At 38.9% G+C, this 26654-nt stretch overlaps 1 protein-coding gene across 1 annotated transcript; it reads left to right on the top strand.

Annotated features, from left to right (window-relative positions):
- Positions 1-3920: 3920 nt before the first annotated feature.
- tpo (thyroid peroxidase) lies at positions 3921-25907 on the top strand (the record flags this gene model as incomplete). Its single annotated transcript, XM_080871305.1, has 9 exons — positions 3921-4067; positions 4658-4852; positions 5630-6112; positions 14960-15218; positions 18344-18514; positions 22790-23027; positions 23105-23313; positions 23428-23602; positions 25860-25907. 9 exons carry the CDS (start codon positions 3921-3923, stop codon positions 25879-25881), a joined length of 1899 nt encoding a protein of 632 aa, XP_080727431.1. The 3' UTR covers positions 25882-25907.
- Positions 25908-26654: the final 747 nt, after the last annotated feature.

Here is a 26654-nt window from a genome sequence, read left to right as displayed (position 1 = left end):
AGAAATATTTAGGATTCTGCACAGAGTCATTTACATTGTGGGCGACCGTGGCTCAGGGGGTTGGGAATCGCATCTGTAACCGGAAGGTCGCCGGTTCGATCCCTGGGCTCTCTGTCCTGGTCGTTGTGTCCTTGGGCAAGACACTTTACTCTACTTGCCTACTGGTGTTGGCCAGAGGGGCCGATGGCGCGATATGGCAGCCTCGCTTCTGTCAGTCTGCCCCAGGGCAGCTGTGGCTACAACTGTAGCTGCCTCCACCAGTGTGTGAATGTGAGAGTGAATGAATAGTGGCATTGTAAAGCGCTTTGGGTGCCTAGAAAAGCGCTATATAAATCCAATCCATTATTACATTAAAACAAACAATGTTTGTTCACAGTAAAGTTCAAGTGAACACTTTCACCTTTTGTTGCCTTATTTTAATCATTTAAAATCAAATGATTTAATGTGTATTTTAATATTTTGTTAATACCAACATTTTGAATGCTACGTTAATAATAAAAACTGCAAATACTGGACAAATTACTTGATTTAATATCCATCCATCCAGCTTCTGTTTGTCCTTTTAAGGGGCGCTGGAGCCTATCCCAGCTGTCTTAGGGCGAGAGGCAGGGTACACCCTGGACAGGTCGCCAGTCTGTCGCAGGGCTAACACTCACATTCCCACCTATGGGCAATTTAGTGTTTCCAATTAACCTATCCCCACTAACTGTCTTTGGGCTGTGGGAGGAGAGTACTGGGGGAGGACCCACGCAAACCACCAAATACCAGACAAATTACTTAATTTAATGTTCCAAAATGGCATCTATTTATTTTAAAGTAAGTTAGTTAAGTAAGTTAAGTATGTGAAAAGCAGTGAAAATTCACTTGTAACAACTAGAAATATCAACCTTTTTAAAAACACATGTGGATAGTTCTCAAGTTATCAATATTAAAATTTTGAAATATTAAAGTAAAGTACAGACTCAAATACCACATAATATTTAAAAAGTACTGTACATTAATACAAAGCAGTGTGGCAGAAGTGAACAAAACAATCTGCTGTACTTTGTGGCTTGTGCTTTTATTATGTTTTTATTCTAATATGCATTTTATATTACCCCTGTGTATTAGTGGCATTGACCTGTGAGTATATTTGATACTTTGCTAAGGCCTTATAATACTCGTGTTACTTCTCTGTCTCTTATGTTAAGCACTTTGGTATAACGCTGGTTTTTAAATGTGCTCTTTAAATAAAGATTGTTGTTATTGTTGTTTAACTATATTTTGAAGACTGGCTGTAGCTTAACTACCTTCATATGTTGTTAGTGAGTCAAACAGTTTAGTTACTTTTTACTTGTGGTTGTTACTCAGATTACTATCGGTTTTGCACTGTAATAAGAAACTACAGATTTTCACTTGTACTTTACATTCCCCATCCTTGAAACCCCTTTGACCATTCCCCTTCCATTTTTTCTTTAATCCTGACCGCTGTGCAGGAACGCCCCGGTCATGCATTCGTCACTGAGCCACTTGAACTTTGTGCAGTGGAAAAGGACAAGTGTTGCTCGGTGCTTACGCAGCATTAACGTCATCGTGTTTTAATGCCCCAGATCTCTCCCTGAGATCTCCGTGTCTTTAGTCTGCTCACATAAATACATGATGCTTGAACAGTTTCACTGATAAACTGAAAATGAAACGTCACATGTGAATTGTCAATTTAATTATTGTTTTTGTTATTCCTTTTTCTAGTTTTAGTTCAAACGGTATATCTCCTTAGTCATGTTTTGGTGTTCAACTACTCCCAGTGTGAACTACTTTGTAGCATCTCAGAAACAAGTTACTTTGATCCATGTATATTTAATATCATCATTACAGAATAAGAACATGATAGATGAAATGATATTTTTAAAATGTCTCATGCTGATCAAAAAATACATTTTCCAGCTTCATCCATCAAAGAATTACTTATTTCATCACATCAAGAAAGCCTTTATGATGTAGATGAAGACTTACTCGACGTCAGGCAACGGTAATACGCCTCAGTTTTACCTCAAATAATCTGTGCAGAAAAGGATCAAAGGAACTCTAACTGCCCTTTTATCTGTTTTTCTCGCTAGGTGGACCAAACCCTCAGCTTCCCAACACATGCTTAAATTTTTTCGGCAAGCCGACCCTGAGACGAAGCACATTTCTAGGGCTGCAGAGGTTTTCCAAAAGACTCTTCGTGTCCTAAAGAAGAAAGTGAAACAGAGATATAATCAGGAGCTCACAACACCCGGTAGAATTACTTTCTTTTAGGAAACTCGGTTTCACCTTGGATGGAACATTTAGAAAAGTTTTCATTACATTTTTAGTCAGACCACCTTTACTAGTTCTGTCATTGTAAAACAGTTTAACCGGCCACACATGATCAGCAACAGAATTTCAATAATGTTTGCTCAGATTTAAAAGTTTCATATCAATCAGTCCAACTCTGCCTGCTTTGTTACTCTAGCTCAAGAACAACTGTTGTCATGGAAACATTTGAAGCTGATTGCAGAGCTGTCAAAATGTCCTCCTACAAGTCCAGCCACCTGTCGGTACACCCATCTCTACAAGTATCGACTGATATCAGGACTCTGCAACAACAGGTAGTTAAAATGACATCTGAACAACCGTTTCCCCTAAATGAAAACTTCATTTCATATCCAATGTAAATTTTGTCTTAGCAAGCACATAATTAGGCCTCCAGGCAAAACTACAGTATGTCAGGATTAGAAAAGCCATTATCTGTTTTGATAGTTTCGATGCATACAGGTAGCAAATAAATGTATTAATAATCATCAGCATCATCTTAAACTTAATGAAATATATTTAGTTATGTTCACTTCACTGCATGCTGTTTTTAGTAAAGCATTTCTCAAACAATTAAAAATAAAAACTTCCTGAACTAGTCAACATTCTTGAATATTCAAGTACCTGTCAAGTTTCAAATGTTGATTCATCAATAATTTGTATATTCATAATTTCTCATTATTTTTAATTACTGAAATGCAACACGAGCCACGATCTCTTCCTCGCAGGGGAACAGGTGAACCTGCTTCCTAAGTTAAGCCCCTTCAAAAACTTCCACTCCTCCACTGCCCACTTGAGTCCGACTTCAAAAGCATGTGAAAGCCTATAGTTTGCCCATTTTAAAGACCCCACTTTACAGCTTTAAAGAGTATATTTTCTGCCTGGTGCAAGGCAGTCTTGCCCTCTGTGGGTAAACTCACCCTTTAGAACCCTTGCACAGAGGTTATTTAAAAAAAATAAAAAATATATATATATTTTTTTTATAATGGCCAAAAAAAAAAAAGGGGGGGGGGGGTGACTCCTTGTTACTTTACTTTCCTAAAGAGATTGGTGTCAAATGCTAGTTTTCAGCCTTAATGTTGTCATAATGTTAATTTTGTAAATTATGGTGATAAAGGAGGGCATGTTTTGCCTATGAGCATTTATTATCATTTGGTTTCTTCCCTCGCTTGTGATGTCTAATTAAAAGGAAAGTAGAAAATTCTCAAATCAAGAAGCTGGAACTATGAAATGTTTGTCAGCCGCCAGCTGATAAGTTATCTTGTTATCTTGTGTGTGTGTGCCAGCTGTTGACGAGGAGGCAAAAGGCAACAAAAAAATAAATACATGACAGGTTCTTGCAATCCTTTTTGGTTTTAAACAGTCATTTAAGAGCATAAAAATGATGCTGTTGCAATGATCCTAAGTCAATGTGCAGCAACGATGATGTTTCTCACAGGATCATAACCACAAACTAACCGTCAAAACAGATACTGTCATTTCTGTACATTTAATTTATATGAATGTACTGAATGCACCATTTTAAACCTTAATAATCCAGTAAACTGGATGATGCTTTCAGTAAGGGGTTATACAGTTTTGCATGGCAGTATTTTTGGACACACTTCATGTTTCTCTTTGTCAGGCAAAATCCTCGCTGGGGAGCAGCCAACACTGCCTTGGTCAGATGGCTACCAGCTGAATACGAAGACGGGGAGAGCGAACCAAAAGGCTGGAACCCAGAACGGCTCCATAATGGATTCCAACTTCCCCCGGTAATCTACAAAATACCGGTCCAACAGACACAAAAGTCTTGGTGGATAAATTACAGAAATGTAGAAATGAAGCCGGCTCGCCCTGCAAAACCCTGAGTTAATGTAGCATTTCATTTATTTTTCCTCACCTGTTTCACAGCAGATAACGTCCACAGCAATTTAGGAAGAGCACAGGAGAGTGTGAGATGACATAGATTAGAACCGCATTTATATATTGCATCTAGCGTATACACTACATCCATAACCTAAAAACAGTTGGTTTCTTATCATGTGGATAAACATAATTTCTTCCAAAAAAGCAGATGAAACCGTTTTGCTCACACTTGAATTCAATTTTAGTCCTAATTTATGCATTCATTACACAGAGTGAGGGCCTTTAGTTGGAGAACTCATCAAATATGCATCACTTGTATCCAGCCAACAGTTTACCATCATATCTGACTGCTGAAATTTACTACAGTGTTTCAGATAATAAATCAGAGTCCTAATATTCCATTTCTTATTGACTCACAGTGAGTGAACAACATCTTGATACTTCATGTGTTGCATTACTTGAGCACTACAAAATACAAATCCTGCTTTGTCTACAGGCCCGGACAGTCAGCAGGGAAATAATGACGAGTGCTTCTAAATGGAAAGATGATTCCTACTCTCAGCTGCTGGCGGACTGGGGCCAGTATATATCCCATGACATAACCCTGACGCCTCAAAGCACCAGCACCGATGGGTCAGATGTGGACTGTTTAAAAACGTGTGAAAATGTGCATCCGTGCTTTCCCATTAAGGTAAACAGAGAATCCATCATTTTCTTTATTTTTGTTGCTTGCACTTGTTTGTGTAAAAAATAAAAAAAAATAAAAAAATCCCTTTTTTCCTGGACTTTTGCACAATAGCAGCCCAGTGAAGCTCACCCAGTTTGATCCTGAGATAATCACATATTTAAATACATAAAATAACACAGTAATAGGTTCATTGTAGTACTTCCCAAAAAAACCCATTTACATTAAAAACAAACAAACTTTAAAATCTCTGTTGCTATGAACTCCCTGGTGGTGGTGATGGACAGAGCTGTGCATCCTTGTTTGAAAAGTTCAAGAGCATGGTGTTAATGTTTTTGTCACCAGGCCTGTTTGTACTATAGGACCCTCTGTACTTGTATGACAGCTAGCTTTAAACTATGGAAAAAATGGAAGCCATGGTAATCTGGAGACTGAGTGCATGAGAAAAATCTCACACCATGCATAGATGTTACAGCTAGCTAGATGACAAGCGGTCACCTGCCCAGAGTTATAAACTTCTCCAACTGCCTTTAGTTATTAGCAGGAGCCCAGTCAGTCCTTTTTAATGCCATCCTACTTTGCAGGTGACATCTGACAAAATGACACCTTTCACTCTGGGATAAGGCATTGCTTTATATTACATACGTTTACTTTTCCAAATGTGAATTGGGCCTTCAAAATTCCATGACAAAGACGACAACAAATACATGTGGTAGATCAGCAGTAGTTTAAAGTTTACCGGAAGCACTAAATGATCAGTAAATGATTCTATCCTCTCTGCAGATGAATGATGGTCTACAAGGCTGTATGCCATTTTTTCGCTCCACATCAGACTGCTTTGTCAATTTTCAGTCTGGTATAAGACAAGCCCTGCAGCGACAACAGCTCAATGCCATGACTTCATTCATTGATGCTTCTGCTGTCTACGGCCACAATCAAAAGCTGGAGAGCTTCCTTCGTGACCTTCCTGGCCGTAATGGAAAACTTGCTGTCAATGCCCGATTCAAAGATCCAAAAGGAAGGCCTTATCTCCCATTTGTAACCAAGCTGCCATCAGCCTGCCACCAAGATCTGCAAGGGGAAAGAGTTGAATGCTTCAGTGCAGGAGACAACCGGGTCAGCGAAGGTCTGCCTCTGACTTCTTTGCACACGCTGTGGCTCAGAGAACACAATCGAATTGCAGAGGCACTGAAACACATCAACGGTCACTGGAGCCCAGAGATGATATACCAAGAGACTCGTAAGATCATAGGTGCACTGCACCAGGTAAGTGACAACCAAACCCAACTGAATCAGATGTAAAAAGTGACACAAAAAATTCAGTTTCAGTTGACATTTCATGTGATTCATGGAACAAACTACTGAATTTAAAAGAAAGTATCCAAAATGTTAATTTACTAGCACTCAAGTAGGCACACAAAGGTAATTAGACTGATTAATTTGATGAATTCATTAGGCTAATATTTTGGATTCTGCTCAGATTCATTTATGCAAAGTCTGCAATCTGTCATTTCAGAATAAAAGTTGCACATTTTGAAATGTAGCAGCAATCTGCAGCAGAAAGGCAAAAAAGCTTTCAGCACTGTAAACTCTGTATTTCCAGGTTGCATCACACTTTTTCTCTTTCAAGTTTTCGCACTCTCAAGGCTACTTTGCAAGTACTTGCGATGAGTCAGCATCTCCCATGCAAACTGCAGTACTGTGCAAGTAACCAAAGCAGTCACAGGAAAGTTTGTGTCACAGCACCTTCTCTGTGACCAGATTCACCTGCCTTCACATGAGGTTGATAGTCAGCAGTTTCCAGCAGCCACTCGCCAACCGGTCAAGAAATACATTTTTCCTAGTTGACCAGTGGTTGCCAACCGTCTCCAGGCCTGTGTGACTTTTTATATTGCCAATTTTGTTTTTATTATAAACATCTCAAGTAGGCTAATAGTGATTTTAGTCATTTAAAACTAAATCTAAAATTTGTCAAACCCCTGTCCAATTCAATTTCAATTCAATTTCTTTATTGTCCCACAAGGGGAAATTAGTTTAGCAGCAGCAGGAGGATAAGAACAAACACCCACCCTAAAGCTACTTTCAGTTTTGCATGCTTGGCCGCTCAAGGAAAACAAACATAATTCAATTTCTGCTATTTAATGTTTAACATTAACTGCCTAGTATTACCACAGAAGAAGCACCGTTTGCATTCACAGGCACGCTAACCTTTGAAAAAGCTTCAAAAGGGTACTAGATCAAATTTGAGAGGGATGGTTTAGAAATGAAACGAAATGCAGGTTGTGCTCTAATCTATGTGAAGGCAAGACCACTAAAGTTCTAATGGATTCACACGTAGTGGGGCGTTTTAGACTTTAAAATCTGGACATACCATCCTCTATCACCAGCGCTGTTAAATAAGCGTAGCTACGACACTAGACGCAGAATATGATGAAAATAAAAGCTACTGTGATTCGCAGCTATAAAGCTTCTGCCGAGTAACACAAATGATGCCTGAGGGGGAACAAACTAATCTAGCATTTATGAGCACAGTGATTTCAGAGTCTGCAGATGCGAGTGTGTCACAATTACGTGGGAGAGCTGATATGAATGAGATGTATAAAAGAAAAGAAGCGATTCTTTTCATTTGAAGTTACTCGAGGTTATAACAGCATTGACTGTATTGTGTCTGAAGCTGCTGTGCACATGGAAAACAAACTCTGGTATTTCTGTGATGCACAGAAATTGCAGGCATACAATAAAACAACACACAACATGTACGCTCTTGTGACAATCTACAAGTATAGAAACTTATATCCTATACACTTTTTAAAAATAAAAATCTTGTATCCCTAAAGCTGAGGCAGAAAAAGTGTCTTAGACAACATTGTCTCCATTTACTGTGTTTTTCACTTTATCATGTCATTTCATCTGACATTAAAAAGTGACACTGTAGGTACAATAGCAGTATGGGTCTGTAGCAGTGAGACTAAAGGATGGTTCAGGGTCGCCTGATACAGCCTCAACTATATGCTTCATCAAAAATGAAACCTTAAAAATAGAGAGGGTGTGTGTCTCCTGAAACCAAACTGGGAGCTGGTTCCACAGGAGAGAGGTCTGAAAGCTGAAGGCTCTGCCTCCCAGTCTGCATTTAGTGAACCACAGTCTAATTCAGGGGTCCCCAATCCCAGTCCACGAGGGCCGGTGTCCCTGCAGGTTTTAGATCTCACCCTGGGTCAACACACCTGAATCACATGATTAGTTCATTACCAGGCCTCTGGAGAACTGCAAGACATGTTGAGAAGGTAATTTATCCATTTAAATCAGCTGTGATGGATCAAGGACATCTAAAACCTGCAGGGACACCGGCCCTCCTGGACTGGGATTGGGGACCCCTGGTCTAATTATTCAAGACCTTACTGAAGAAGTAACAAAAGCACAAACTAGATTTTCAACATCACTTAGAGGATTTTCTCTTTTTCACTGATCAGATAAAAGAAAGCAGTCCTGCATTGTTTTCAAGATGAATGTTTTAGCACCATGTATAAGAATGACAGTTCCCTCTGCGAGCTGAGCGAGACATTATGAAGATAAACAGTGAAAAGCCTTCTCTATGGGGAAAGCTCTGCTGATTTAATGAATTCAGAAGTTGTCCGACCCTGACAGCTGCTGTTTTAAGTCTGATGACTGTGAGGATCAACCAGCCATGGAATTCCCTGCTTTGCTGTCATTGCTGGTGATGCTGCAGTTTTCATATCTGAAAACTGCAACTCCTAAGCCCATAAATTGGTATAAATTGGCTGCAGGGAACCATTTTATCTTAAACACTGTTCACATTAATATTATACATATTTGCAAGTCTCTGCTTGTAGTCGCTAGAGACAGAACAACAGAAAATTATCATGTGAATCACCTTATTTTTTTTCCAGTCAACACCTTTACCCAGCAGTTGTTTTAAAGCTTCCTCTAAGAATCTTGCCCAGCACCAAACAGCTAAGAAACCTAGCTACCATTAATTTGTGCAGAAACATGTCCCCAAATAATTACTGTTAATTATCTGCCTGATTTCAAATTGGAAACTGACGTATCCACTGAACTGGTCAGTATTTGTAGCACTGTGTCCCTCCAGTCCACAGAAACAGCCAGTAAATGCAAGCAGCTACATTTCCTCAGTTTTGCTCCAAACAAAACACGAGTCTGTTCTTTCTTTGTAGGTTCTTGATAATGAAGTAACAGATGGCATCACAGCTATGATGGCTCTCTCATTTTATTTATTTTTTACGTGTCTTTATTATCCAATAGATACGCTTTTTACTACTGCTAAAGATGAGATCACACATTTTGTGGCAGGCCAGGCTTCAGAGCTTAGCAGAAACTGTTACCATCTCAGTGGTGTTGGGTGCAGGCACGTTGTGCACTACAATGACTGATTGGACTATTCCTTTCAGCTTCAGGCAGAGGGCGATTAATGATGAAGGAAGCGTGTGTACATTCTTCATGAAAAGTGACGAAGAAAATGTTTTATGATTGAATGCAAAGGATTTGTTGCTTATACCGAAGGGGAGCGGTGACCCTGGCGCTATCTTAAAGTTTCCCCAAACATTTTATTAGCAAGGGGAAAATAAGTCAGATTTTGTGTGCTGACATTTGACAACAGCAGTGGATTAGAAACTAGTATTTTCAGGTGACTCAGGGACAATGCTAGGGGAAAGAGATTTACAATATTAAAAAGAGATGGCCTAAGGTGGAAGGGTTCTTTAAATAATTTGGGAGGGTGAAGCATAAAAGGCAGGTAAAGGATTTACATACTGAAGCTATGACCAGCTTGGAAAATCCCTGTATTGGAAGCAGAGTGAAAAGTGAGGGACTATCTAGTCTGACCAGCCTGCAAACCAGCAGAATGTAACGTTATCTATTTTAACAAAAGGGGGAGGAAAAAAAGAATTAAAGTAGTACAGAAGGGGGGGGGGGGGGGGGGGGGGGGGGGAGTAAGAGAATTCAAAACTAAACTACAAGCACTTTTTAATACATGACAGATTTGTTGACTGTTTTTAGCAAGGCCTGCAGACTAGGAGATCTGTTTTTTCAGATGTAGAAAATGTAATCCCACAAGCATTTGGAAAGTATGAGGCTTGACAGCAACAGCTTGATACTGATGGAGTAACTTTGAAGTAATTAAGGGCGACTGAGTAAATACCTGGTATGATGGTTTACTACTTGATGTAAAGTGATGTTGGAGCAACCAGTGATGACTTAATGTTTGATTAATGTTCTCAGTGTTTGAATCAGAGAACGTACTTGTGAAGAAAGGTAGGATGAGATCATTATGAATTAATCAGTCCAAATGAGTCACCATTACAGTATCTCCCAGCTCTAGTAAATATCATCATCCACCATCTAGTCCCGGATTAGGAGTCGCTAAGTTGTGATCGAATAATTATTTAAAGTGAAAGGAAACATGTAAAGGAAAATTCATACAGACTTCAGGGGATCGGGCTGCTTTTACACTCGACTGTATAATGCATGTATGAAACGCATGAAAGCCCAAAGTTCAGAAGATGGACTACAACATATGCATTTTTCCTTACAGCAACAGTTTTACCTGTTGTCCTCAAATATCACTTCATTCCAGAGATTGGACTAAAAAAATGCAACATATGCCAGAAATAATAAACTAAAAACAATATGCTTATTGATCTAATGCAACTCCATTCTCCTTTCCTTGTTTAAGATTTCTACAAACAATGTAAAATTATTTAGATCAATCACCTACCTCAGCTGATCTGAAGGGACATCAGAAGTGCAGAGGGAAGGTGAACTGACACTCTGAGAAGGGAGACTGAGACGTTGTACACACAGGAGGGTGACTGTGGTAGTGGACATGTGTGGGGGAAAATCACACAGCTGAACTGAATCTAACTGATGAGACAAGGGAAGCAAAACTGAACATAACAGAAGGGAGACTATCAAAATAAAACAGGAAGTAACAGAATGCAGGAATGCATACTTGAAAAAAAGATAGTGAGTGAAACGAACATAGTGACAAGAAAGACTTTATACAGAAGACAGAGCACAAAGATGAGACTAGAACAGACAGGATACGAAGGGAACGAAAGTCGTCAAATAAGGAACTGAAGAAAAGTTGAAGTCAGAATCACCAGGAGAAAATATTCTCAAAGGACTAAATAGAGAACTGCAAGAGATAAGACTCAGGACCGTGAAATAGATGAACTTCGATCAGTTAGTACGCTGTATATTCTGGATTTAGAGAACTTATTAACCACTACTTTCTTCATGCAAGGCAGCAACTGGACAAGTAGCAGATTTTATTACAGCAGCATCACGTTGGGTTTAACAGGATATTTTTGAAAATGGAAAACATATCAGCAGGTTATGGCATGAAACAGAAAACATGCTTATATTTAAGATTGACATGATCTGCACCACTTCATTTTGTTTACTGTTTTCATGAATTAGAGCAGTAATTATCTGCTTTCATTTCATAGGAAGGATAGTCCAGTGAATCTTTTGGTAAAAGATGTAATAAAGACCCACCTTTCCTTATTATTTAGAAATTTTGACCAGCTTTTAATTGTGAAACTTTCCTAAGCAAATCTGACTATTCATAGACATTCTCAGTTTTCAGGAACTGGTGTAGTTTTTGTGCCTTTTTCTGGTAAAAATGTTGACGGTTAATCAGGTTTTCAGTCTAATGAGTTGTTAATTAGAGAAAAAAAACAAACATGTTTGCTTTTTTCCACAGTAGACATTTTCTGTGGAGCCAACAGAGAAAAAACACAGATGAAACTAATTTTGTTAACAGTGACTCATTTCCATTAAGCGTGAGCTCTTGTATGCAAAATAAAAATACTGGAACTTGATGTAGGCGTCGTTAACGTTGTCAATCACTGATCAGGTGAGAAAGAAACCAACCAAAATAAACAGATAGGAACTAAACAGGGTCACTCGAGATGCAAGAGTGTTCGAGAAACCATTCAGTAACACTTGTCTAAACAACTTACCTGCCACAGCTATTAACTTCTAATTCTTAATAATAATTGAGGCATACATAGCAGCGCCACTGAGAAGGATCTTTAATATCAGGACTGAAATGTCTTCCTGTAATGTGGAAGTTTGCTGTAATTGTGTCCCTCTGGGGGGAAAAGCATCTAACTGCAGTCCTTTCAGCAGCTATCAGCTCCTTGTTGTGCTTTTCGGTCCATATGGTTGAATCCCAACAGCTCTCACGAAGCCCTCCACCCCCTCCACCCCACTTTAAAATCCTCCTGCAGCTGTTCCCGACAAACAAGCTCACACGGGGTGAGTGTTTTTTAGAATGCTGTTTTCATTTTGCATTATTCTTGACAAGCTACTGTAAAAGCACAACTTTAATGCTTTAAATTATGCACTACATCAGTAATTGCTAACAGAAAAACCCACTTTCAGGCCAAAGGTACTGTAGGTAGCAATTAGTATGTTTCTGTGGCTACACTGTTTATGTCAGAGTTATCAATCCAAAAATATTGGTCAGTTGCCCCCTCCATTCTAACTGTACTGGAATACTAATTATAAAAATCTAATTTAACTGATTGGCATAGAAATGGAGATTTGTTTTCTTCTGGTTGGACATCAACAGGAATGCGAGCAAATATGTTATCGAGCAAATAACAATGTTTACATTGTTTGACCGTGTGGCTGTCGTACTGCATTGCTCCTCCTACACCGGGTATGCTACAACACTAACAGAGACTGGGTGTGTTTAAAGTATATACAGAAAACATTTCTTTGAAGATTACACATTTTAGCATGGAGATAAAAATCAAAGCCAGAAATGCACACACTCACAACGTACTCTAATTAGAAGAAAACACTTAAATAGGTCACCATATGGAAACAACTTAATGAAAAGCTTTACACCTGAGTCAGCAAAAGGTTTGTGTTATTATTTTGTATCATTAAATATTCCCATGTACTAAAAAAGTAACATAAAATCTGCAGCTCAGGCTGTGAGTGAAAACAGTGGGGAGCAGGCAGGTGAAACTATCCGTACTTTGTTTCCAGTAGACTGTTTGTGGGCAGCCATTTCAAAACATCACTCTACAAGACTTGCAGAACAAACAGACTGAAAGGTCAGAAGCCATTTCAATACAGAGAGAAAGTCTATTATTTGCAGGAAACAAGAAATGATCAGCTAACAACATCTGGTTTCATTCTGACTTCAATCACAGTGCACAGTTGTGAAGGGCTTTTGCTTTTCCAGAAGTGTAGAGGCAATATCATTATGTTCTATTTAGTTGTAAAGTGGGAGAGACATAGCGGGAGAATTATTGTTAAAAAGAAAGGAGAAAAAAAACGATACAGTTTGAAGGGCCAGACCTGCTTCGCCTAAAGTGCTTCAGTCCATTAAGTAAGAGCCTCAGCTGTTGAACAGCATCACATTTATGAGCTTCATTATCTGAAAATTCAATTCAACTGCAAATCATACAGCGTGCAATAACAATTAGAAAATAATTCTGTGAATTTACTTGTTATTTTATTAAAGGAGCTCTTTTAAAATTCCGTACTGCACTTTTATTAAGCTTTGGGGCTTTCTCCAAGCCAGAAAAATCAAAGGCCATCCCATGATAGCCTGGCTTTTAACCCCTAGTACAGTATGGATTACATTTCCAGGAGCCTTCTTCTTATAATGCAGCTGGGTGAATTAGAAGGTGAGGAATAAATTTCAAGCAAAAAAAAAAAAAGCCTGGCATGTTGTAAAGGAGATAAAATGAAGTGTGTGAAAGGTTGAACACAAGCACAAGCTCATTAAATGGAATACTAAACCCAACACTCATCAGCCACAACATGAAAACCACCTGCATAAGATTGTATACGTGGCCTTCACGCTGCTAAAACAGCTTTGACCCACTGAGGCCTGGAAATGAGATCCATTAAGGTGTTTGCAACCTGTGAATTGTAAAGTGGGCCCTCTGTGGATTGAGGGTTCAAACCTTGGGATATTTCCTGTTTTTAAGTAATTATTTTGCAGTTTTGTGATGTATCTGCATGTGTCTGCAATGGAAGGCTGCCTGAGTCACCATGGAATGAGTAAACGGTTTGCATCAGTGTTACCAGCAGCACATTCCAGTTTAATATGATGATGAATTTTATTAACTTCACTTGTTGATAGTTTTAATGTAATGTCTGATCAGCCTGTCTGATCTGTAATTGGTGGACTACAATAGTCTAATATATGGTTTTGGTTACTATCCTGTAATATATGACTCACTGGGCTCCTGTACTTGGTAGATACTTCAGTTTCTTGTCTTGAACCTGAGGAAAGTTTTTTTTTCTCACTTTTCGGTCATGCTCAAAACCTCTTTGAATTGTTTTTCCAGGAGCCAAATTCCAGATGTGATGTGGCCTGAGTTCATAAAAAATCTTATATGAATTTGAGCTGATTTTCTGTCAGTTGTCACTGTGACTTTTCTCTGACTTTTCTTTTTTCCTCCTGTTTTTTTCTGTTTAGGCAGTACCGAGTTTAGACCTGCTAAACTCTGTATTGGTGAAGGTTGTGTGGGCCACATAAACCCTGAGGGGAATACCTGGTTTTTCCATCTTTCCCATTGTGCTCTAATCATTTCATCTAAAAAATGTGCATAAAATCCAAATTGGTTATTTTACTGTGTGTGGTTCCAGTGCTTCCTTTGCAATAAATAACTAACTGATGTAAAAATGATGGACGATATCTCACTAATGTATGTGTTGGCTTCCGTGCATTTTTGTGTGTGTGGGGTTGCACCCTTGTGACATGAGTCGAGATTCGGGTGCTGAAGTGAGGCATTTATAAATAGTGATGAGGACAGATGAAATTCTCTGCAGTAAACCGTGAGGAAACAAGCGTGCAATCACAGCCAGGGTTATTATACAAGGAGACATTTCACTGGTAATCCTACAGGGATTCCTTTAGCTGTATGTATATACACATTCACAGATATCATTTCAGGTATTCAAAGAGGATATTTTGTATTTATTTGTAAAGTATGCTTCTATTCAAACTCAGTATAGACTTTAGAATTTGGTGATAGACACATAAAATCTTTTGCGCTTTTTCCCTTTTTCTGATGTCCATCCGTTTTCTTTTTTGATTCCCAGATCATAACCCTAAGAGACTATGCTCCAAAAATCATTGGCCCAGAGTCCTTCAAACATTACATTGGTCCCTACAGGGGATACGATCCATCTGTGGACCCCTCTATCGCCAACGTGTTCGCCGCAGCCGCATTCAGGTTCGGCCATGCTACCATCTCCCCAATCCTCTGCAGACTGAATGAGAGCTTCCAGGAGGATGAGCGCTTCCCCCACTTGAGACTGCACAATACTTTATTCAGTCCATGGAGAATAGTCAAAGAAGGTCAGTGCACTCGTATGAGAATGGAAACCAATAACACATCCTGCAAGCACAGTAAACACACCGAAAGAAAGGAGGAAGAAGAAAAATACTCTTTTTAGGTCAGCTCCAGAATCAGCTGCATACATGCAGTTTAAAAAAATTTACACAAGCAGGATCAGAATTTTTGTTTTCTATAAAAAACCCAGAAAATGAGCGATACAGAGTGCACCCATTCACAGGAAGAATAATCGATCGTACAGGCTGTAGGGACCTTTTTTTTATTCATTGCCACTTCATGTTTTAACCTATTCTTTAATTTGACCAGAACATTAAGGTTATACATTTTTCAGCAGAACATTTTGGTATTGTGACCATTATGATCAAACTAACTGAAAACCCAAACAGCAGCAAAGGGACACATGTATTAGTGAGTAGTGTCAAGTTTCCACTTGGACGTTTGGTCCAGCCGTGTAGCTTAGCTTTCCGACGTTTGCATATATTTTGTTTTGCCACATTTCTTTTATTCACTGTTTTCCTCAATATTAAATAACAGCAAGAAGACTGTAAATCATTCTGATGATTGTGATGGGTTATATGAGAGAGCAATTGTATGTATGTTAAGTCTTTAAATCTGAAAAAGAATAATATGCTTTGTCTAAATTATTAAGTAAAATGTTGCAACCAGCTTCTTTTCTAAGCCTACAACAATTATATTCATTCCCACCTGTATTCATGACCACTGGGGAATGTGGGTTCAGTGTTCATACTTGGATTATGTTGTTTTCTAGCCACTAAATACTTCAGTGGTCAGCTTATTCAGGTTGAGGCTGTGTATACTTGTTTTTTTTAGAGTTTTTTGCCTGCTGGGAATGAAAATGATACATTGAGTCTCAACAAAATCAGAAATGCCACGCACAGTCTTTCTGCTGTTCTCTTCATGTCTGCATGCTACTCTGGCTTTCTCCAGTATCCCCCCCCCAAATGCATAAGGTTAGGTTAACGACTGATTCTACATTGGTTGTAGATATGAGTCAGCGCATGACTCTCTGTGTTGATGCTGCAACAGACTGGCACCCCACCTCTTGCCCCCTTGATAGCTGGAATAGGCTCGACATGTAGCTCCCTTGTGATGTTGAAGTGGATAACCTGAAGTGGATGGATGGATCGATGAACAACTGTGACACACTCACCTTTTATCATATCCTAAAGATCAGAATTTCTGGGTCTGCTTACAAAAGTTTGAGGTGTTTTCATTTTTACTTTAAAATACTTTTCACTGTATTTCCATACAGTGAAAAGTATTTTAAGGTCATAGCTGTGTGCAAAGTGTGAAAAACAGATCCATAATAATTAGAACACTTACTTGGCTGAAATTCACATTGAAGATCATGTTCTCTGGCATGTGCAGACAGCCTCCAGCATTCCTGTACCATGCTTTTGGAAATACTGTTACAACCACATATGCTATATGGTGTGCAATTTTATCCTGGAAGTCAAACATTCTGTTCTGTTTCAAACTAGCTCAAATTTTGTGTGAAGGATCAATTTCCAAACCTAGATTGAGCACATCAGGTGAGTAGTGAGATCAAGAGTATGCTTGTTTATTTTCTTTCTTTCCCTTAGTCTTCATCAGGCTGTGCACCATAAATTCATCCCCCAGGGTGGGAATGCCGGTATCAAATTTGACTGTTATGTCCTGAGGGAGAGCATTCAGAAGAAACGATCTGAACTGCAGTGCTTGCCAGAAGGACATCTCATGCTGGCTCAGAGCTAACTGAAAACACAGGATGTTTTTTTTTTTTTTTGCCCACACCAACAGAATCTTCGCTCACCACCTGGACCACTCGTCGGATTTGGCTCTCTGCAACTTAGTCCACTTCTTGAAAATGAAAAACAAGTTGATGGGTCACTGTTTGGACACACTGGAGGAGATCCAGCGTGTATCACGGATGGAGCTTGATGCACTGACAGAATGCGACTGTGAAAAGTGTCATTTTTTCCCCACAGTGGCTCTGCGATCGACCTCCACTTGCCATCACCATTCCATACGTCATCATTCATCGTCTTTTGAAGCAGTTAAAACGATCTTTTAGGTTGTCAGAACGTTGCAATTGGTTCTCATGAATCTCATTTGATATTTTGTAATATAAAAATAATGAGAGATATTTAATCCACTTTAAAACTTCAACATCCATTTTTGAAATAAAAAACAAACACAAAACAAATAGTTATATATTATAATATTCATACTATATTATATTATGGCCAATTCACAATAATATTTATAGTACATTAAAACCATACTGCACAAAAACCTATTAACAGCAATTCACTGACCCAGAAAACCTTGTGTTGCTTTTTCTTACTGGGACCCATAGTGAGCATCTCCACTGTGATGCTCACTATGGGTGCGTCACAGCAGAAAGACTGAGATAACATTTCTCAGCCTTTCTGCTGAGAAATGTCATCTGGGTAGATTGACTTTGTGGATCCTATTATTTCTACTGCCCTGACCCCATGACATTGTACAATAAAATGTGGTCTACTTAGCTCTTCACCAGCTGGTCTCACATTTAAATGGATTATGCTACCTCAAATATTATCTTGACACCAGTTGGGATGTTTTGCTGACCTCCAGTGGCTGAAGCTGTTACCTTGCTGCTTCCTTGCTGTGTTCAGTTGCCTTACAACTGAAAACCATGTTTATTACTTTTATAAAACTATAAAAATGTATTGTCATGATAACCAGCATGTTCATCCTCAACAGTCCATTCATTCTATTTGCTGAAAAGAAATGTTTGGACAATGGAGGGCCCCTGGGAAGTACCAAATCCAAGCCCGGGAGTGATTTCTGAGCAGCAACAATGAAAGCATCCAGTCCAGAGAAAACAGTACCTTCCAACCATATGTTGTTTTTCTTGTCATTGTGGTCAACCCCTGGATTATAGTCGGGCTGTATTCCAAAAAAATCAATGAGGTTTTCACAGTTTAATAACATTGCAATATATTATCTTTTTAATAGAGAAAACAACAAAAAAGAAATACAAAGTCACAGTCTTAACAGCAACCCACAACAACACATGAACTATAAATAATAATTAATACTAATGACTCTGGAAAAATAAGTAATAGGCTTTTGTTTCTAGGGGGGATTGAACCAGTCCTGAGAGGCGTAATTGGATCTGCAGCGTCAGCTGTTAGCGCAGACATGCTGTTGGCTGATGAAGTAACAGAGAGGCTAGTGGTCCTTGATACACTGAAGCAGATGGACCTGGCTGCGCTGAACCTGCAGAGAGGACGAGATCACGGCCTCCCAGGTAAGATCTTGGCTGAGAGTCAGATCTGTCATTCAAATGCCATTAGATTATCCTCGTCAAATCAAAGCGACAGTAACCACTCCACACCCTGTTTAAAAAAACAAACAAAAAAACCCCACATCATTTGTCCTTCTCTTTGTCAACAAACTGTGTTTCTTAGTGACCATTGACAAACCATTGACATATTTAATGGGTGGTCATTAATATGAGTACTCTGTTGTTGCTTCCTGGTTCCTTACAGTGTGGACAATAAGGAATGAGCAGTGCTGTAATAAATTACTTTTTAGCTTGGAGCTATGTAGGCCCACAAGGACGAAGTAGATATAGAAGTGAAATTTTAAAACTAACAATACAAGAACAACATGAATTTTGGTATTTGTTTAAAAAGAAAAAGAAAAGAAGTGATCTGGCAAACAATCCTGTTTTTCTTGATTTGTTATTATAAAGCTGACAGATGAGTCATAAAGCCTGATAAGCACGCTGATCCAAATCAAACACATCACTCCCCTGAGCATCCCAGAGCATTTCACACTGATTCTGGGACGCTATTTGTGTTCATTTAAAGGAATAATAACACAGTATGGGAATTAAATTTATTTAATCTCTCACCAAGCATGCAAACAACATGATCAGTGACTGTTGTTGTCCTTTCTCCTCATTTCTGCGTTTTCTCTTCTTACCGTCTCTCCTGACACCAGGAGAATAAAAACCAAGGCAATCATAAAGCTCTATATCACCGGAAACACCTGTGCATTATTTACCCAAGCTTTCATGCCCAAGCCAGCTCTGCCTTCTGCTCCTGTCAATGATCTTGTTTCAGTTCTAAAGTTTTGACTGTATTAATGCCATTGCTCCCACAAAGATCAAAGTTATCCCTGAAAAGAAAAAAAGGCACCATGGAGGAACGCCAAGCTGGTAAAAGCTCAAAAAAGAGAGCAGACAGGCAGAACGCAGGTGGTGGAAAACAAAACTTCACGTTCATTATGACATGTATAAAAAAAGACTGCAGCTATAGCTTGAAAGTTAAGTCCCTTTTTTTCTGAGATTGGTAATCAATATAACACACACACCTCAATGCATGAAATAGCTGTGCATCTTTTTTAAAGTTGACAGTCTGTGAGGATAAAGTTTGTATTCATATACACTGGTGAAAATAACTATTTGAATTTGTAAGTTTGCCCACTTAGAAAAGAAAGAAATGAACTGTCTCTAATTTTATGGTAGTTCTATTTTAATGGAGAGAGTCATTGAATGAAATAAGCATTTAATCCCCAAACAAAACATACCTTACTCTACTACTTTGTGGGGAAACCCTTGTTGGCAAGCACTGCAGTGAACCCTTTGTTGTACTTTGCCACCATTTTTTTTTACACAACTCGAAAGACACTCTGTAAAACTTTTAGGTTTCTTTGCTTCTGTTTGGCAACTCAAAGCTTCAGCTTCTTCCATAGGATCGTGTTCTAATAAAGTAAAGGAGGTTCTTGTCGATAATTATATGGTACATGGACCTGTCCACTGAAGCAGCAGAAAAACAACCCTAAAGCATAATGTTCCCGACTTTGTGCTTGATTGTGTGGGTGGTGCTCTTTGAGTCATACTCTCTTATGTCAAACGGGTCGAATTGATTGCAAAGAGCTCAATTTTAATTTATCTGACCAAAGCACTTTTCCCCAAGCCTTCTCTGTTCACTGGCAAACAGACAAACTTAAGATGGGCGTGTAGATATGGCTTCTTTAGCCAGGGGAACTTGTCGGCAGTGCCTTATCAGTGGTGTTCTTGGTGGTGACGGTGGTCCCAACTGCTTTCAGATTATGAACAAGCTCCTCCTGTGTAGTTTTGGGCTGATCCACCACCATCCTCAAAATTATGAAACAAGACCTTGCACGGAGTTCCAGATTAAGGTCTGTCGATGGCTGTTTTATATTTCTTCCATTTCCAAACAACTCCACCAACAGTTGTCATCTTCCCAACAAGCTTTTTGATGGTCTTGTTGCTTTGTGAGCATTTCTCTAAGTGAGCAAACTTGCAGATTCAAATAATCCCCTCACAAGAGGAGTCATGAGAAAGAAAGAAAAAAAAAACCCAGAATATCACAAGAAAACGGCAATATAGAAAGTAGCACTGTGAAAGAATCCTATACAGCCAGGTGCGTTTGAAGCATTAGTGCAGAATGATAGATGAGTTCAATAGTGTCATAGCAGCTAGAGTCAGATTTAGGTTATTGTGTGCAGTTCTGTTCAGATCCCTTCATGTCTTAAGGGAAGTAAATGAGAGTATGGTGAGTCGGGTTAAGGTGGAAAGACTGGATTTGATCTCCTGATTTTTTTATTCTTAATGTCATGCCAAATTTCCACAGCCATTGCTAAATATGAAGAATGGTCACCTCTACTCAACAGGGGACACATCCATTATAATCACATGGGTGCCAGAAAAAACAAAAAAAAAGCAAAAAGTGTGGCATCCAGGCTGTGGTTGCACAGTTTGTTTATGGGGAAGAACTGTACCAAAGGGTGAGCTGTAATCAGCAAAAATGATCTTTTGATTCATTTTCCAGGTGAGAGAGCACTATCTGCATAGCTGTAGAGATCTGTTAGGGCTGCATATATACTGTATGGAAGAACTCGCATGAGTTTTTAGCCTTCTTTTATGCTGCTTGTTTTACAGCAATTTGATGTTCCAATTTAAAGTCACTGTCCACAGCAGCCCAGCAGTGGTTGATTGTGATAAGCACACGTTAACCAGGATCCACCCATCCATGAATGAACCAATCTACATAGCATATATAGCTGTCATAGGGAGAGAGGCGAGGTGCATCCTGGATAGGTTGCCAGTCACTGGCTTCCTGCATCTTGAGTTAATAAATAATTAAATCAGATAGGCAGTTTAATAATCATATCAATCAGGTGGATTTTACTTGCCCTGCAGTCTGGCATTCTTCCAGCTTCCATGATGACACGAACTCAGGAAATCAGAAAGTAATATCACCTGATTCTCTCACCTGCACTCTACATGCTTCCCTTTTTTCTTTTCATTCGTTTTTGTCACAGTACTTTTCTTTAACATTTAGCAATGATGTTAAAGCTATAGAATGGGAAGCTAGCATCAACTTAGTTACGTTTTTACATGACAGGAAATCTCAAAGGGAAAATGACTGAAAATATGCACAGACTGAGTCTCCTGGAACACAATCTGTTATTCACTTAAAATACAACGTCTGTACTTGAGGGGAAAAAGTGCTTTGCGATAACTTGAAAAGGGACTAAGATGAAAGTGAGAACAAATAATTTAAAAGGTATTAATTGCTTCACAAGTAATGTTTGACAAAATGGAAATTGAGCTATTCTTTTCAACATTTTCAACAGTTGATCTGTATATGACGTGTTCTCAAAGTTATCTGGTTATTTCATATTTCATGCCTTTGAAAAGAAACTGAATGCTTATTTTGTGATATAATGCTGCATGAGAATATATTTAAAGCTGTAAAAAGTGCTGGTTTAGATTCACAGAGCACCTATGCCTGTAGCAGGAAAGCCTGTGGCATTCGTGCTCACTCATAGGTCAACGTTTTTCTATTTTTTTGCAATGCATTCTATTGACTTTCCATGCAAGTTTAATCTTTTTTTACTGTACTTAAATCTTTTGAAGCATTTTGAATTGCCTTGTGTCTGAAAGGTGCCAAAATCTTGCATTGCCTAGTTTAACTCCACTGACTTTACACATCAGACTCTTGGGAATAGTTATTACCAATGTGAAAAAAGCTTTTTGCAGTTCCAGTGCAGCTGTGCTAAATCTCATATCCAAGGACCATGCCTTTTCCCTGGAACTTTTAGTAAAACGGTTATCAAGACTATCTTTTTCAATCTCTTTATTTGTATCTTTATATGTCTTTAACTTCTAGTCAATGACAGCATTAATTTAAGCAAAAGCTTTTTTAAAAAATATAAAAAAAATACGACATAAGAAAGACAACTTTGTGCACAACTAAAAACAAGACAGACCATCTTAGACTTTAGTTTTAAATCAGTGGGTTGTTTTCATTTGGTCAAGCTCATATTTTTGTGTCAGAGAAATCAGAGAAACGATGCTGCAGTGAGCTCTAGCAGTTCTGCTGAATGGGTTTTATTTGGACAGCTGGCGTCCCATTTCTTCCTGTTTCTAGCTAAGCTTTAATAGCTTCCTGTACGTAGTCTTCATAAAGAGAACTCTTGACAAGACATCCAAATTTAAATGAATATATTCACTTTTAAATGACACTGTGCTAAAATTCCTTTTCAGGATACAACGATTGGAGGGAATTCTGTGGATTGCAGCGCATTAAGACATTGGATGATTTGTCACTGGCCGCGGGAGACTCCAGGGTTGCTAAGAGAATACTTGACATATACAAACATCCCGACAACATCGATGTATATCCAGGAGGACTTGTTGAAAGGCTTTTGCCTGGCTCAAGAACTGGTCCTCTCTTTGCTTGCCTGATTGGAAGGCAGATGAAAGTGCTCCGTGATGGTGACAGGTACGTAAGATTTGTCTAGGTTGAACATTCAAATGAAATCAAGGCTTCAGTGAAACTTGTGTATTTTTCATTTTCAGGTTTTGGTGGGAAGCTGATGGTGTGTTTACCCAGCAACAGAAGGAGGAACTTTTAAAATTTTCTCTATCCCATCTGATCTGTGATAATAGCGACATAGGAGAAGTTCCTCTTGATCCTTTCAGATTGGGGAAGTATCCATCTCATTATGTCTCCTGTGATCAGATACCCTCAATAAATTTGGAAGCTTGGAAAGACGAAATGGGCGAAGGTCAGCCTGTGAAATTTTTGGCAAATCTTTCGCCTATTATTTAAAAAATCATTGCCTTAAATTGGTTTCCTTTTTTCTGCCACATATTAACGAGAAACATTTACCCAATTCCAGACTTAAAACGGTGTGGCCTTCCTAAACAGATCAACAATGGAGATTATATCTTGTCCTCTACATCTCGAAAACTGGTTGCTCTATACTCTTGTTACCATGGTTTCACATTAAAGGGTGCCGCTGTCATAGTTTGCATGGGCAATCGATGGTGTAATCAACCTCCACAATGTAACAGGTATGTAAACTATTTATGAACTATCTACTTGATGTTTACCTGCAGTACTTTATGTGAGGGATTCACATTGAAATATACTTTATAATGCAGATCCACCTTTGTAGGATTTGGTTGAGCACCACAGACATTCCCCATTTTGCAGGGTGTATATGCTTGTGCAGAACTACTGTCTGAGTGGTGCTTTACTGCTATCTGCTGGTACTAAAGGAGAGTGAAGTGTTTTAGCAGGGTTTCTTCATAGTTTGAGCCATTTGCTAAAGATCACTGACTCAATACGCTTGTAAGCCTATACACACTTATTATTATGTTAAAAGTATAATCAGGTAATTACAAATAACAGGTGTTTAAAAATGATCTTGCAAACACTGCCTCTTTCAGGCTGTAAACAAAATGTTTTCTCATTTTTTGTAAATCCGGTCATTGTTTTGGTTTTTTGTCTGTTTTTAAAAAAAGAAACAAACAAAAAAACTTTCCTTCATGTTTTCAGGTATTTGTGGGAACACGATAAGAGAATTACTCACCACTAATAAAAACTTGGCAAGCACGTTGCACTCATTAAAGCATTTTTCTGTTCTGAAATCTTGTCTGTGCAGTTCGTAATTCTAGGAAGACAATTAAAATATTTGTATGTTTTTTTCAATGAACACATTCGTTTAATGCTGGGAAAATGTTTGTGTTTCTCAGAAGATGTTCTTACTATAAAATACGCAATAAGATACCATTATGAGAACTGCGTCAACATTAAACCTCAATGAGTAAACCTGCTGGGGAGCAGGTTTACTTTATGTAAACAGGATTAGATCGCGGCCACGCAGGTATGTCCGCTTCATTCATACGAAAGCAACAGCGATATTCCACCACTGTTTCACCATAAATAAATAACATCAATGTAACTAAAGATAATGCAGCACTTGATCCTTTTATTGATGTCACACAGATACATACAGGTCATTCCCTAAAAAAGGGAAATGTACTATTAACATTCTATTACATGTATGTGATTATTACAGATGTAAGTCATATTTCAGAGTAGTAATTGTAAATTACTTCGTGTAATCAAGATGAGAGACCACGGCTATAAAAGCGAAGGTGGATTTGGGAAGTCTGTCGCAGTCATATCCTGTCCGTATACGCGAGCCACCCATTGCGGAAGGTGCAAGATTGATAAGGAGAGTCCTCAGAACTCAGCGTATATTGCGGGACAGACAGGATCCTTTAGCTCAGCGCGACAGTGTGCTCATAGAGAGATATCGATTTTCCCGTGAGGGTATTATTCACTTAACCAACTTGTTGACGAGGGGGTGCAGGACCACCACCTGTCTTTTTTTTTGCTCTGCCCTTTTCTTGGTTGCTGTTATAAACAAACAAACAGAAAATTTTCCAAGCTCTCTTTCCAAGAGACGAAAAGCAATATAAGTGATAAATATTACCATTCTGTAGAATATTCTTATATTTCACTTTTACTTGTTCCCATGTTCTAGTGGGTCCTGTTGTGGCTCTAATGTGAAAGGGGATATAATATAACATATTATAATATAATATAATGTAATATAATATTGGATAATATGGTGTGATATGATAAATCTACCCTACCGCCTACTGGTGTTGGCCAGAGGGGCCGATGGCGCAATATGGCAGCCTCGCTTCTGTCAGTCTGCCCCAGGGCAGCTGTGGCTACAACCGTAGCTGCCTCCACCAGTGTGTGAATGTGAGAGTGACTGAATAGTGGCATTGTAAAGCGCTTTGGGTGCCTTGAAAAGCGCTATATAAATCCACTCCATTATTATTGTTATTATTGAATTACTTACGAGTTTGATTTGTCAGCAACTTTCTGCCAGCCCTCTCTCCTTGCTTTTGCAGCCTTTGCAGTGTTCCCTTGCGTTTTAATTAAACTCTGAAACTCCTGAAATCCCTCACTCAAGAGTTCTTGCTCTGCTGCCGAAAAATACCGAGCGCGCTCCTTCGACATTTTCGCCGACCAATCAGAGGGTTGCCGATCAATGTTTCTACTATCGATGCGTAGCCCCTGTTGGGCCACCCAGTGATCTCACATTACTTCATCCAGCTATACTAATCGTCAACAACAGGTGTGTTCGGGGAACCGGAATAGCGAGCTCAGAGTTAGCGCGATGATTTGGTCTTGGATGTTTCATTTAATCTTGGATGTAGTAAGCGACGTACAAAGCACAGGGCCCTGGTTTCAGTATTATTCTGTGAGACAATAAAAATAACACCATGTTTTTGTTTTCCTTTACAGGGAATCAGCCCTAAGATGTTAGCGATGCAACAGAATGGGAAATGCTACATGAGTTTATAATCAAGTTCACATGATTTTTCTTTGATTTTATTATCTGCAACATTTAACTTTGGAAAAAAATACTAATATTTATGTACTTATATATGTAAACATTTCTCTTCACGCATGTGATTTTTAATTTTTATTTCACAAAAGGTAAGAAAAAAAGTAAATTCTTGTATAGCTCTGTGATAATAAACGTCCACGCACACAGCGTTACACCTGTGGTGTTTTTTTCAATTTGCAGTCTATTTCTGCAGCAGATTTTCAGTTGCCCTCATACCACACACAGATCTCTATTCAGGTCCCGGCGGCATACTTGAAAGGGAAGAATTCAGATATGTGTGAGTCAGCCTCCCTCTCCTGACACCACACCCTGAACACACTCTCCCAAGCACCTTTCAAGAAACATTACAAAGTGCTTCAAAACAAACTGCTAGAATGTAAAAACTAAAGCAAGTTCATAAAGATGAGTTTTTCGCTCAGAGGGAGAGAGTGCCAGTGTTGCAAAAGCTTTGTCTCCTTCGGTGTGATGCATAGCCAGTAGGGCCCTGATGACCATGCAGCACTCTAAAGGCCAAAATCCAATTCCAAAAGTGGAGTCTGAATTTAAAGAAGACCCAGTGCAGCTGGAGTGTGACATGTGAGTATTTAAAAGAAGTCTCGCAGCAGAATTCTGAGCAACACTGCTAACACAGTGGATGCAAAACAGCCTTTTCCCGTAATGGGGAATAAAATACGATCCTTTTCTGAAAT

Source organism: Rhamphochromis sp. 'chilingali', assembly GCF_963969265.1.
Source record: "Rhamphochromis sp. 'chilingali' genome assembly, chromosome: 21".
Taxonomy (NCBI): Eukaryota; Metazoa; Chordata; class Actinopteri; order Cichliformes; family Cichlidae; genus Rhamphochromis; species Rhamphochromis sp. 'chilingali'.
Note: the sequence above shows the minus strand (reverse complement) of the source record. Positions and strands in the feature narration are given on the sequence as shown.